Source organism: Nelusetta ayraudi, unplaced genomic scaffold, assembly GCF_046127955.1.
Source record: "Nelusetta ayraudi isolate G7.1 ecotype Tasmania unplaced genomic scaffold, CSIRO-AGI_Nayr_v1 ptg000005l, whole genome shotgun sequence".
Taxonomy (NCBI): Eukaryota; Metazoa; Chordata; class Actinopteri; order Tetraodontiformes; family Monacanthidae; genus Nelusetta; species Nelusetta ayraudi.
In genome coordinates, this window is record NW_027466055.1 from 2,487,468 (window position 1) to 2,501,257 (window position 13,790).

General features: G+C 39.3%; 2 protein-coding genes across 5 annotated transcripts; one reads left to right on the plus strand and one right to left on the minus strand.

Moving 5' to 3' along the window:
• Nucleotides 1-2,587: 2,587 nt before the first annotated feature.
• On the minus strand, nucleotides 2,588-5,093 carry mibp2 (muscle-specific beta 1 integrin binding protein 2). Of its 2 annotated transcripts, XM_076049144.1 has the most exons (8): nucleotides 4,837-5,091; nucleotides 4,185-4,275; nucleotides 3,951-3,999; nucleotides 3,527-3,716; nucleotides 3,358-3,429; nucleotides 3,172-3,278; nucleotides 2,971-3,066; nucleotides 2,588-2,877 (listed from the first exon to the last, which is right to left on the minus strand). In XM_076049144.1, exons 1-7 carry the CDS (start codon nucleotides 4,860-4,862, stop codon nucleotides 2,981-2,983), a joined length of 621 nt encoding a protein of 206 aa, XP_075905259.1. In that variant the 5' UTR covers nucleotides 4,863-5,091; the 3' UTR covers nucleotides 2,588-2,877; nucleotides 2,971-2,980. The 2 variants fall into 2 exon arrangements, with proteins under 2 accessions (XP_075905259.1, XP_075905268.1); XM_076049153.1 differs by lacking the exon at nucleotides 3,951-3,999 and having other exon boundaries at nucleotides 4,837-5,093.
• A 4,197-nt stretch (nucleotides 5,094-9,290) lies between these two features.
• On the plus strand, nucleotides 9,291-13,774 carry LOC142903257 (uncharacterized). Of its 3 annotated transcripts, none has more exons than XM_076048812.1 (5): nucleotides 9,291-10,255; nucleotides 11,168-11,243; nucleotides 11,355-11,596; nucleotides 12,108-12,182; nucleotides 12,703-13,774. In XM_076048812.1, exons 1-5 carry the CDS (start codon nucleotides 9,764-9,766, stop codon nucleotides 13,000-13,002), a joined length of 1,185 nt encoding a protein of 394 aa, XP_075904927.1. In that variant the 5' UTR covers nucleotides 9,291-9,763; the 3' UTR covers nucleotides 13,003-13,774. The 3 variants fall into 3 exon arrangements, with proteins under 3 accessions (XP_075904927.1, XP_075904936.1, XP_075904918.1); XM_076048803.1 differs by having other exon boundaries at nucleotides 9,400-10,255; nucleotides 12,108-12,206; XM_076048821.1 differs by lacking the exon at nucleotides 12,108-12,182 and having other exon boundaries at nucleotides 9,294-10,255.
• Nucleotides 13,775-13,790: the final 16 nt, after the last annotated feature.

Consider the following 13,790-nt stretch of genomic DNA (forward strand, 5'->3'; position numbering starts at 1 on the left):
GCCAACGTAAAAACATTGAATTAAGTCACGTTTGGTCTCTGGCTTTCATAATGTTTATTATTGTTTCGCTACCTTTTTCCACTAGAAAATGTGACTCCACAGAAGATCCAAACTGTTGTTCTTCCACAACCTGTGCGTTGCAGCAACAGACGTGAGAAAGTGTCCAATGGCACGCTTGGGTCACTCAGTCTTGTTGTGTCTGCACTGTTGTGTAATTTCTGCCAAAGCCAGTTTTCCCTCAGCGTAAACACAGACAGGATGGCTGAACCACAGTGGGTGTAAAAGGCGTTTGTCACATCAGTCCCACAGGTGTGGTGTTGGCAGGCCGGCTTACAGCCGTGTAGAATTTAGAAAGTCTCTTTTTCAAAACAGGCTTTCGTAACAACAACAATAAAAACAACAACAAAACCCTAAACCGTCACAAAAGGTTTTATAGCACGAACGGCTGGTTTCAGGGCTCCTCAAAGACTGCAGTAAAAGTGTAAATATAGAAACGGCGCTTGCTAAAAAAAAGGGGGCTCTACAGAAGCAGCACAGTTGCGGTGGCGGGACAGCGTGAATAATTCCTCCGAGCGTGCCCCCGCTGCTCTTGTTTTTCTCTGGTCGGGTCTGAAAAAGAAAAAGCGAGGGGAGGATCTTGAAGGAGTGCGTTGCAGACCTGCGAATGAGACAAATAAATTGCTCCCAGGCGAGCGGCCGCAAAAATCAAAAGTCACCTCCATCGTGGTTTGCGGTCTCTCAGCTGCGACCTGTCTGGCCAGAGGTGATGCCATTATCCAAACCTTGCAGCCGTAGAGATGTGAATGGAGGATTTATAGTGTTGTTGACTTTAGCTGCAACCGCAGCAGACAGCTGCTTCCTCTTTGTGCTCTTGGATGCAGTGAGTAGAAGTGAGTGTAGGTGTGTCAGGACGCTGACGAATAAATGGATGGAACCCATGTCTGCACCATCCATGCAGACATGGGCACACAGACACATGGACAAAAAAAAAAAAGAGGGAAAGAAAGAGAGCGAAAGAGCAAGTGCCCTGCAATCCTGCTAAACCTACGACCGGTGGTGGTTGAGAAAAGTGGAAGGGGGGGTTGGTGGTTGCAAAGAGGCGGACCGGGTGTCAGAAGATGATGCCCACTATCACCACTGTGCAATCGAACCATGAAATATGCTGTCTGAGGACAATGAGTTCACAGTAACCCGGTTTTAAGCAATCCCTGACCCAGTTTTCAAATAAACAAAAAATTCTGAAACCCACAAGCATCCCATCACATTGCTGTATATAGTGAGAAAAACCAAAGAAAACATTGCCAAGGTGGAGGTCAGTTCACTTGAGGTTGTGCTGGTTGGTTTGCAGGCTTTTTGCATATCATACAATCATGATATGCTTAAATGTTTTTGGATTAAGAGATACATTTATTAAAATGAAATAATATATATTATTTACTTTTAATCAATAAATAATGCCTATTATCTGTTGTACACTGAGCCATGTTGAGGAGACACAATGATCAAAAGTTGCAGATTGCAAGTAAATTTCCAGAACTGTTTTTGAATCTGCCATTTGCCACCTCTCTCTCATGTTGAAGCAAGTTAGTTTAGTACATTTTCAAAGGATCACAAATTTGGTGTTCAATGATGCCCCCGGATAAACAGTCACACCAATGTGAACTCACTTGCTGACCACAGCTTGCACATAATACTGTATGTGGATGCGTTTGTCAAAGGAATCAGTGGACGTCTGCACAAGCACTATAATGCCTGCGGGCGGTGGTTTCATTTCAGTCACATGCAAGAGTGGGAAAAACTAACTTTAAAGGAAAAACAAATAAAGTGTGGCATTTCCAAATATTGAACTTGAAAGTGAAATGAATGTCCAAAGATATAAAGAACACACTGAAACTATTGCTTGCTCAAGGAAGAACATCTCAAAGCAAATAAAGGGGGAGAGAATGTCTCATATAGGACACAGCCTTGACCCATTTCCCAGACGTCTATAGGAAGATTACATAACATATGCTTTTACAGCAGAATGGAGGGACGGTGTGAAACTTCCTGTGACCTGACACACCCAGCACTCGGAACATTTGGAGATTATGTCAGCTTTCTATGCAGTTTTTTTTTTTGGGGGGGGGGGGCGGCAGCATTTTGATGACTTGACAATACGTTAACAGAAGGTCTGGAACAGGACAAATATTTAACTAGAAAAACAACATGAACTTGTGCCTCACTAACAGAACAAATGTAGAGTAGCATTCCTACTCCTTAGTTATTTATGCTCCTAAATTGACCTTTTGTCACAGAGGTCTTGACAAATACTGAATTTGTCCGTTCCAAATTTCATTGTAGGGAAAGAAAGCCATTTTTTATTGTCTGCAGGTTTAAATTTAGCCACGTGTTGCTCCGAGGTCACAAGGTTCCACCGTGTGATTCCACTTCTCACTCCCAGCAACTGCTGCTGCTGGTGGTAGTGGTGAGATAGTGAAAGCTGTCAAAGCACAACATGCCAGATAAGCCGCAGTGAAAACTAGAAAGGGAGTCAGTGCAATCGTAGGACAGTGTGCCACTTTGAGAAGAATCACAAGAGTAGTTCAAGTAGATTTGAAGGAGATCATTTATTGACATATGCAACTAGATGTAAACATCTTCTGGACATGTCCATCAACTCTCTTCGGAGTGTTGGCTGTAGCAAAGCAATAAATATGGTCGTTATAAAAATCATGCTAGCATTGGATGCCGCAAGTTCAGTTTTCCTTTTTTTATTTTTTTTTTATATAAATATCATAGCAGAAAATTATGAGCTAAATGAGCTGCCAGGTAGAAACTTAAGGCAAGGGGGTCTTAAGCTTGCAGGGTATGAATCCCTCCTTCAACTGAGTTGATGTCCTGAAAAAGAACGGACACATTTTTTTAAAATTTGGAACCACACACTCCTTTGGAGTGTAAAATTTTACACTGGAAAATGTGGTTCTCACTTACATTTGTTTTCTTAAAGAGACTTCTGGATGTTGTTCAGGATGTCACCATAGACAAAGTTGAACAGCTGCTCCTTTGACTTGGTTCCATCCAGCTGCACTGTAATAAAGCAGAAAAGCAAGTCAATACATGTCTCTTATATACACACACACACACACACACACAGGTAATAAACGGGCAATCTAAAAAACAAAGGATACTTACAGATGTCATCACCTGATACCTCCATGATGTTCTTGTGTTTCAGGTACATGGGCCAAACGTGGCCATCAAACAGGCCTGGTGGATCTGGCACTGTGTAGTTCCTATCGCTGAACAAACATAATTCAACCATTACTGAGGGAACTTTCATAGACTGCCCACTAAACTCAGCACTCGGTTTGAACTTACCACCTCCTCTTTTTGCATTCTTCATATGGGATGGAAATAAAGTAGCGTTGGTTCAGCACGTCGATCAAAGGTCTGGAAGAAACAAGACATTTTACTTGTGTAAGAGGGTCTGATATAAATATTGCATAATTAAAAAAAAAAAAAAAAAAAAAAGTATGGTCATTCCTACCCATAGGTGTAAAGAAGAAACCCCTCCACGATGAGGATGTGAGTCTCTTCTTCCTCCTTCGGTTCAGACTTGGGGACAATCTCAGTATCCAGGGTGTTATTGACGCCGTGAGACTTCTCAAACTTCACCGGGTTCTCCATCCACGCGTAGATCGTACTCATCATGGCGTCCATGTCCAAAGCAGTAATGACTTAAAAATGGGAGGGAAAACAAACAAACAAAAAAATCGGGAAGAGGTGGCGGGGAAGGGACCGGAGGAAAATGTGGAGAAAAAAAAAATTGCAAGACGCAAGTAAGAAGACTGTCGAGTGCGTACATTTGCCCAGAACTGCATGCAGATGACAAATGAGACCTTGCAGCAGAAGCAAGCACACGATGTACAAACACATTCACACAAAGCCTCTCATTAAAAACCCAGGCTTACCATCATACTGCTTATAGCCATCTTCGCCAACTTCAATCTCATCTTGGGGCTGAAACATACATTGATAAGATGTACCTGTGTACATTCCACTACTGCTCCACGGAAGGTGTCTGTTTTTTTTGTGTGTTTTTTTTTTTACAGAGCACATTTGCACCATTCCAGCGCTATTCATAGCAATCCCCCTTTAAATAACCATTTGCAAAACTCAGTAGACCAAGTCTACATGTAACTCACCTTGAAAAAGTCATCTTGGTGGACCACACAGCAGTTGGGTAGGTTCTTGATCAACCGGTTGGTGAGGGTGGTTTTCCCTCCATTGGTGACTCTGCGTGTGTAAAAGAAACGACAAAAGGCAACGCTGATGACATTCTATGAAGCTCCGGGAACTAAAAAATTAATGACATGACACGTTACTGGTTCCGACAGAACAGAATCAACTGTTCTGTTGGTTCTGTTCTGGTTCGGGGATACTGCTTAAGAAAACCAAAACTCGAGACTTGCAGTCGTAGCAGATTTGGAACATGCCGTTCACATATTAGTAAGTGCCACGTACAGAAGGCCAAGCCCCACAAAGAAGCGGTACTTCCTCATTTCTACGCTCCATTCATTCATCCATTCACTCCTAGGATCAACAGTCACCTTCGGCAGCTTAATCAAGCGGAAGACGGACGTTGTCAACATAAACAGCGGGAAGACCGCGGATTCGCTGAGTGCCGGTTTTGACAAAAAACAAACAGGACGTGGCGTTTACAACCTACCAAATTAGGCGACAATAAAAGCAGGAAATCATGACCGCCACTCTACACGTGTTCCGGCCTCGGCGAGCTAGCCTAGCCTAGCCTCACCTCACCTCGCCTCCATTCATGCAGTAGGGGAAGGAACTCACCCGCCGATGCCGATGATGTACTTCATGGTGCCAGATAGGAGGAACTCGTTAACAAGTCGGAATGCCTTTAGGGGTCGATAAACCGGATCAGAGTGATCGGACGGGAAGAAAGCTTAAAAAGAGAAGGTTGCAGCAGGAAACGTCAACTACTTAATTGCTCCATTGCGCTTGGTTTAAGTGAGTAGGTTAAGAGTAGAGACGGGCTGTCGCTCGGACGCGGTCGTCCACCGAGAGAGGCCAGTCAACCTACGGTAGCTTCTACACATACTGCCGAGTACGCTGTGATTGGCTATTTAAGGACCTTGCGCTGGATGTCAAATGCCGAAGCGGCCAATCAGGAGCGGGTGTGACCGCAGCTCTCCCCCTCTGTTCTCATATTCACAAATTTTTGGTTCACAGCGTTCCAGACACACGCTAACTGTTGCGTAATTTTTAGTGTTAAAGAAAAGACAAATACCGCAGTTTACGTGGTGTCGCGACTAATACAAAACATCCACTACCAGTCAAAAGTTTGGACACACCCTATGAATTTAATCTATTTTCTTCCATTCTCATGACTATTGACGTTGCCGTTTCTCACTGAAGGCAAAGGAAGGAAAACTACAAACACACATGGAATTATGTCGGAAACATGTCTTATATTTAAATTCTTCAAAAATAGCCATCTTTCATAAAAAAAAAAGCATATTTTTGATGTCTTCAGTATCTATCTGCGGTGTAGAAAGGTGTAAGGATAAAAAATAATAATAATAAAAAAATGCATGAAAAGGTGCGTCCAAACTGTTGACTGGTAGAATATATGCATAACCTTGCCATCTACAGCATCAGTACCCACAGAACTCGGTTCTTCAACAGATTTTTCATGGCTACAGTCAGACTGATGGCAAACAAACAAAAAACACTGAAAAAAACAGACACTACCTCCTGTATATTGATATTGTACATTCGTTTATCTTTTCTTTCTTTTTTTAAATATAGTTTTTATAAATCTCTTTTTATTATATATTTTTCTCTTTTTTTACAAGAAAACTGCTGACTCGGGGGTACACTACGCATGATTTCCAATGTGCCTGGAATGTCTGTTTTATGCACAAATGCAAATAGCAGTCATGTATTTAAGAAATGTTCACAGCAACTCAGTCTTCTTAAACTCCAAAGCTGTCTCTTTGTCAGTCCCCAGATTTTCAAACTTGTATATATTACACATATAAAAAGTGTTTTAACTCTTCGTTTCTGCATCGTATGGTGACTTGGGCTGTACGTTTTAAAAATCTCAATTTCTCAATTTCCCCGGCTGTCATGTGATATTATGACAGTGCTGTCACATTAAAAACTCTCTGTATTCATGGGAAAAGCACTGTTTGAAATTGACCTCATGTTATTCACGCCTTTATTTCATTTGTCATAGACATACTCCCTATCAATCAATGATGGCTCCTGAACCATATTCTCCTTAGACTATATAGCTCTTAGAAATTCAAATGACCGTAACCAATGCTTTATTTAGCAAAGCAGAAGTGTGTGGAAACAAAAACATTTCCATTTTGAGGCCTATTTTGCCAATATTTTAAAAAATGATCATCATAGTAGAGCTATCAATAGTGTATTTGAAAGAAGGCAAGGGTTTCTCTTTTTGGATCATCAGTACTGATGCAACTACAGTTAAAGTCAAATATCGTTCTCACTTAAAGGGATTAAAGGGATTGAGGTACGCCCCCAACGTGAGAATTTTTCAAACAGTTTCTTTAAATCAGGAAAGATAGACATTCTTAAAGAGACCAGAAGCTTCAGCAACACTTTGAGATTTGACCACAAATAAAATAAAATCTATTATTATTATTATTATTATTATTATTATTATTATTATTATTATTATTATTATTGTTTTCATTGACCTAAATCAAGCAAAGATAAAAAAATATATATATATATTTCTCAAACTAAATTTGTCTTGACAATTTATTAGGTAATGGTAAGTCAAATAAGAACTTATACAGCTATTCAGCAATGCAATTGCAATATGTTTTTATCTTTGAAGGATTTTGCACAACATTTTCACAATTAGCATGTAAACCATGAATTGTTGTGTCATTCAAAATCTCTTATGTAAAAGTCCTGACACGAAGGTGAGATTAAGCTCCCTGCCAAATTTTACACTATCCACTCATATGTCTCATAAACCTGAGAGCTAAAGCACAGCCTGAGAACATAAGAGAGATTGAATACTGTGTTCTTCTCTTCCCTCCTATACATTTAGCATTGTATCCGCAAATTTCACCTTGGCCCTTCACGCAGACATGTTTGTGCCATCAGGCTATCTGTATACAATTATTCCATGAAAGTTGTTTTCTCTGCGTGACTTTATTTGTCAACAGGCATTCGAAGAAAATAAGAAATTCTTTCTGCTTGTGTGACATTCACTGAGGATTATGAGGGTCATGCTCAGTCAAAGGGTAGACAGAACTAATCCAAGATGTGTGATAACTTTGAGAGATGACTGCCATCTGCTGGTTTTGATCTTCAATTTGAAAAACTTCTATTCCACATCTTTATTGAGAGCAGAAGACTCTGAAATACAAACAAATACTTTATGTAAACTCAGACTTTTGAAAAGAACAAGACAAAAAATACTGAAAAAACAAGAACAAAAAAACAAGAACAACAGACAGTATGTCTTCATACTGTTTGTGCATGACTGGACACAAGATCAGCAAGAATGCATTATAGCTGACAATTATCTTTACATGCTTCTTACCTGGAAGTTGCTGAAAGCGAGAGAATTGGTTCTTTACACCTATTCACAACGTTTTGCTACTTATCACAGTCTTGGTGAATGGTGAATAGCAAATGGAAGAATTTTCAATTTTTGTAATTTCTTTTAATATATTTGCATGTGCATGTTCTAAATATTTCCAGGAAAGACATGAGGTATTGTGTACCCTAGTTTCTATTAGATTGAAGTTTACATCTGAGTTCATTTTACAGAACATATTCTGGCAGTGGCAGTCTTGAAGGTCAGGGGTTTTATAGTTGGTCAGAGGTTTTATAGTTACATAAGTAAAAGCATTTTTTTTTTTTTTTACACAACTAGAATAACTCCATATAGACAGCAGTGAGTTAATTAGAAAAAGATGTTTCATTATCACTGTGGCCAAATTTTCCACACGAACACCAGCTATTAATATCAAGTACATCCAACTGCTCAAATAATAGTATGATCACCAAAGGGATGATCAGTTAAAATGATATGTCTATTATTCAAAAAAAATAATACAATAAAAACTAGATTATGCTTTGTTTATGAATTCATCTAAATCAAATATAATTTATCATCTGGACAATGTCATCAACTTTCTAGCTTGGAATAAGTAATTGGGGAAAGTTTGGAGCTTCCTGACTCTGAACAAAGCCCCAGACCTACAGATATATTTGACAAAAGCAAATAGGGACCTAGGCCATTGAAATGCCTTTGGCATTTGGCAATGGATGATAATGCCCTAAAAACTGCTTGAAGTTTGTCTTCAATGCAGTCTTGTCACGTCAGTAAATTTGTTCAAGTTACTCAGAATACAGCTCTATATCCGCTAATATCCAAATCAAATCCTTCTCTTGTATCAACAGTAACATCGTGACAATCCATCATGAGTCCTGGTCTGCTCGAGACGTTTAAGCATTTCAGCAGGAAGGCCAGGAACTCAAAACAGCAACACCCACTCCCAGCCACAGACAACAACGATCCTCAGACCAACTCACACAATGCAGCACCTTTGTTCTCAGGTAAGTTGTGAAAGAACACATCTTATAATGTTGTGGCTGTGTGTCACTTGGCAATAATTTATTTTTATTACTACCATAAGACAACACTACACCTTTGAAAGAGACGCAACCCCCACCACCAGCCCAACCCACCACTGCTCTAAACTGCAACATATATAATATAAACTATAAACTACAGAAAAGGCCTGCATTTATGTCAATGGGTGCATTCTGATGTATTTATGCTTATTTCTGAGTGTCAATTATTGCCCAAAAAATGTATACAGATGTGCAGGAAGGCAGCAAGATGTTTCAGACAGTGGATCTGTTACTTTATGGGCATGCAATGTTCATCAACTGTTCAGAGGTCAAAACAAATATACAGGAATGCCGAACGCAGAAGAACAAATAAGAATCCCTGGGTATACTAAGATGTCAACTGATTTATTTCAAGGGCATGTGGCATTGTATCCTAACGGAATATCAACTTTGTGTCTCTAAACAGGCCCATATTTTACACTGACTGAGTATAAATAAATTAAGACACTATATTGTCATTTTTTTGGGCTAAAAAGTCATTTTTATAATATTTTTGGTTGGTGGTGTGCTATGGGATTATTATTATTATTTTTTTTTCAATGTAAAAATGTACCTTGGCTCAAATAAGGTTTACACCGATCTAAATTAAACGTTTTGACTTGTGTGAAAGACTTGTGTGAATGACCAAGCTAGTAACCAGAAAGCACCAACAGCACCGAATCCGTCCTACCTGCTAACTATGCACTGCACATGTGCGCCAAACAACTGTGGTCCACATTGAAAGGAGTATGGTTGACACATATGTGCCTGCTCAAAATTATCCCTATAACCGCTCACGTCTTAACATTGGCAGCAACCACCCTCCTCTACGGTTTGCAACTTGTTCTACGGCCATTACTGCTATTTTAAAACAATGTAAAGTTAAACATTATTTTCCGGTTGGTCTTATTTCCGGCGAGGATTTTATGGCTGCTTCATGTTTGTAACTTCCGGTGTACCCCGTCAGGAATAGAGCGGCGCTATGCTTGTATGCCAGTCAGATTGTAGTTTATAACGAACTAACACGGTCTTCTGTGCATTTATCCCGAGTTAAGTGTACGTTCTCCGAAGCCCGTGTGCTAATGTTTCTGTTATGGCCACAAAACGCGCTAAACTGTGCTTTCAAAGACGAGAAGACAGCACCTCTGGGCACCACTGCTGTGTTCCGCAGTGTGTATCTTCCGCCAGGTTCAACTCTGTTTTAAGTTTTCACACGTTTCCCAAAGATCAAGAATTGCAGAAGCGGTGGATGGCAAAAATAAAAGGACAAAACTTAACCATCACGAGTCACACCAGAGTCTGCAGTCGACATTTTTTAAGTTCAGACCTTATCGAGCCGACCAACCCTGACGGACGTAGACGACTGAGAACGGGCACAGTGCCAGTGCTGTTTCAGTGGAACGACTTCACCGTTCCTTCCGCAACAGGCACCGATGACCTCCAGGGGACAGAGAAACGAGACACCGACACAACAGAAACGAAGGATCGCCTCGTTGACGTTCAGCACCCTGATCACGACTATTGTCCCAATTCTGAAGCCACGCCAAGCTCATCTGTGTCACTAACGATGGGCATGGATGAATCGGTAAACTTGAATGAATGCATGACTTCATTTTGGTTACAACAAAGCAGAAATAAAAACGAAAAGGTTTAACATGAAATATCAGAATATGTAAACAAAAAGGAGTAGGTTGAAGCCAAAGGCGTATTCCTGCCTATCCCGTACCATCCATAAACTTAAATAATCACGGATAACCCAAAGCATTTATAATAAGGAAAATATTAATTGCACTGACGTTCACCTTTTAAATTCGCATTTACATGCAGTTTGCCAGATAGTCTGTCATTATTTTATGCTTTAAAGTCTTTCTAAATTCTAAAAGAGTATTACACAGTTTGACCTGTGAAGTGGTAATAAGACTGCAAAGGGCAAGTCAGCTGTGACAATGATAAACAGCAGTAGAGATTTATACTAACTTCCTTAACTTTTCATGTGACGCCTAACAGCTGTTACAATCTTTGTACTTACACTTACTTAGCTTGTATAATCTGAATCACAAATGTTATTTTCAATTAGTGTATAGTGTGGGTAAAAAAAAAAACGTGATTATGATTACAATGGTAGAGGTTGCAATACAAGAGCACCTTATGTGTAAAATATTACTGTTATCGTCAGAGAATTAGTGCATTTACATTTAATACCCACATGACCACACTGGACTGTGAAATCAAATTGTGTATTTCCTGGTAATTTGGTAGAACTTCTGTAGTGTTTGAGAATAAACCTAACGACCATAGGAAGGTGAAAACAAAGACATTTCAGTTGTCAGAATGGATTTGCACAGGTCAAGCCATAACATTGAGTCATCCATTTCTAGTACTATCTGTTGTTGTGGAGTTGTACTTGCATGCCATTTCTTTGTAATATATCCTTTGTAACTCCAAATTCGAAATACTTTTTACTTTTACCGCAATGTTGTTGTGTCTCATCTTTTAGGGACCACAATCGTCTGACACGGATGATAGCACGGATGACAGCTGCACTACCACTGTGAGCACTTTGAAGCCAGAAGGTAAAACCAATATGGAAAAAATAGTGAGTTCTGCATGTGCGTGTCTGGATAAAACCCCGCCTTAAAAATCAACATTTCTTCATTTCTTCTCTTTCAATATGTTTTTTCTAGGAATGTCAAAAAAATCTGTAAGAAGCTGTGCTGATGTTGGCTGCTCCAACAGTAGTGGGAAACTTGAGATTTGGAAACAAACTCAATGTCACATGCACAAACCATTACTTCATGATCAGTGCCCGTGTCTCAGACCATACAGCTTACAGACATTTCCTGGACGAGCCCGGGACCAAGGTGTGCGGCAGGAGTGGATTAGAAACATTAACAGAGAAGATTCTGTTCCCAAAATCAACAGCACGGTGGGTTTTGGCCAACAGCATGTTTCTTATCTTGTCTCTCAATTTCTACCATGTTGCTGTCTAGCATGCACAGAAAACGTCTGGGTGTATCTGAATTGTGTAAGTGTTCTGAGGCACTTTTCTATTGAGAATTTTCTTTTCATCTATCCGTTCATCTGCCACTTAAGTTTGTTTTTATCACCCGGACTGCTGCTCTGTCCAACAACTAGCTAGCTGACTGCCACACTAGGAAAATGCAGTTGTACACATACACTACCAATAAAAAGTTTGGACACGTCCTATTAATTTCATGTCTTTTCTTTCATTTTTATGACTATTGACATCGCAGTTTCTCACTGAAAACTTGCATGAACACACTTGAAATTATGTAGGAATCAATAAAAGTGTAAAATAACTCAAATAAGTTTTATATTTAAATTCTTCAAATAGCTCTGTTTCAGACATCTAGGAATATTTATTTTCTCTGTGTTTAAATGTCTTTTCTATGGGGACACTGCCACCTGGTGGCCAGCTACCAACGAGAGAATGCCTCCAGCCCCTAACAGTCAACATGTCTTGTGTTGAACCTGAAGTCATTACTGTCAAAGTAGAAGAGGATTATACCAACGTGGTAAACACTGTTCCGTTTCTAATGCTGACTGTTTACATTAACTCTGATACTGTGTGTATATTATTGGCTTTACATCTTATAGTGCAGTATTTCATGGTAACTTAGAAGCCTGTATGAGTCAATTGGCTTCTCTTTTCATCTTAAAACCAATGGGACCAAAGCATGAGCAGTTATTCTAACAATCTGAACACTAACAATGGTCCTTAGAATGGAACTCATTTCATTTGGGGTAATGTTGTTGGCTTTAGAAAATAAATGGTAAAATTCTCTTGAGTTGTTTTTTCTTTTATAAGCCTTTTTTTTTGTCACTTCTGTTGTATCTCTCCATTGCTTTAATCCATGCAATGTAAATGGAATAATACATGCATGCAAATTAGGATTGTCAGTGAATTAAGACCACTTTCACCTATGAAGGAAAACCCACCTGCTTCTTTCATTAGATCTGAATTGAAACACCTGCTGTGTATGTCTGAAACAGTTCCTGTGTCCCTTACAGAAGAGTGAGAGTGACCATGAAGATCAACCCATCACACCAACAGAAGACAGCAGCAGCCAGCTCGGGAAACATATCAGCCCTAAGTCTCCACAGGAATGTGGCGTCCGAGATGAATTAAAAAAGGAAACAAATCTAAAACCACCTACATGTGACCAAAGTGTCCAGACCAACATTGAACAGGACTGTGATGAATACTATTTTATGAACCTTGTCAAAACATTTAAGAAATTGCCCCCTCAGAAAAAGACAGAGGTTCGGATGAAAATTGAGAGAATTCTTTTTGAAGCAGAGTTTGAGTAACAGATGGTTCACTGTCAGATCTGTTTAAAAGGCTGTTTCGAGTAACAGTGTTAAGTATGACCGAAATCATACATGTTGCAAGCACACTTGTTGGTAGTACCAAATCTGTTTATGTCTTTTTAGATATTTAAAGACTGCTGACTCTATATTCTATGAATATGAAGCAACACGTGTGTGCGTCACAAGCTGGGACGCCCCAAGCTGGGACGCCCCACTTCTCTTGACTGCTTGTGTCTTTCCAAATGTATAGTGTGTAAAGAGCATTTTGATTTGCAGCATATTTTTATTTTATATACTGAAACAATTTTTATAATGCAGATATAACATGTAAATCTGTAAAGTTAAAATTTGTGAGTATTTGAACGTTGTTTTCTGAGACAGGGACATTTTACAAAGACTTTAATAACAGACAAGTACTTCATTCATCATTATGCTGTCTAGTAAATTTAAATGCCTGAATAGTAGACTCGCAAAAACAAACAAACAAATTTAACTGGTTCATACAGAGCCAAAAATGGTTTTGATTCTTAATTAATATATCAATGTACTTTGCAGACACCTTATTTTTAATCGTTAAACATTGTGCCTCAGTTCTTTCTACATAAAAATATTGCATATCAATGTGGTATTGTTTAGTATTTGCAAATTCATTTGCAATCACAAAACTGTTTTCCCTTGTTTTTTGTGTGTCAGAAAAAAAACAACTGGATCAGATTTGACTTCTGCAATACAATATGGTGTCAAATCTGTCACTTAAATGCAAGCAATCAACGTCACACTTCTGCCAG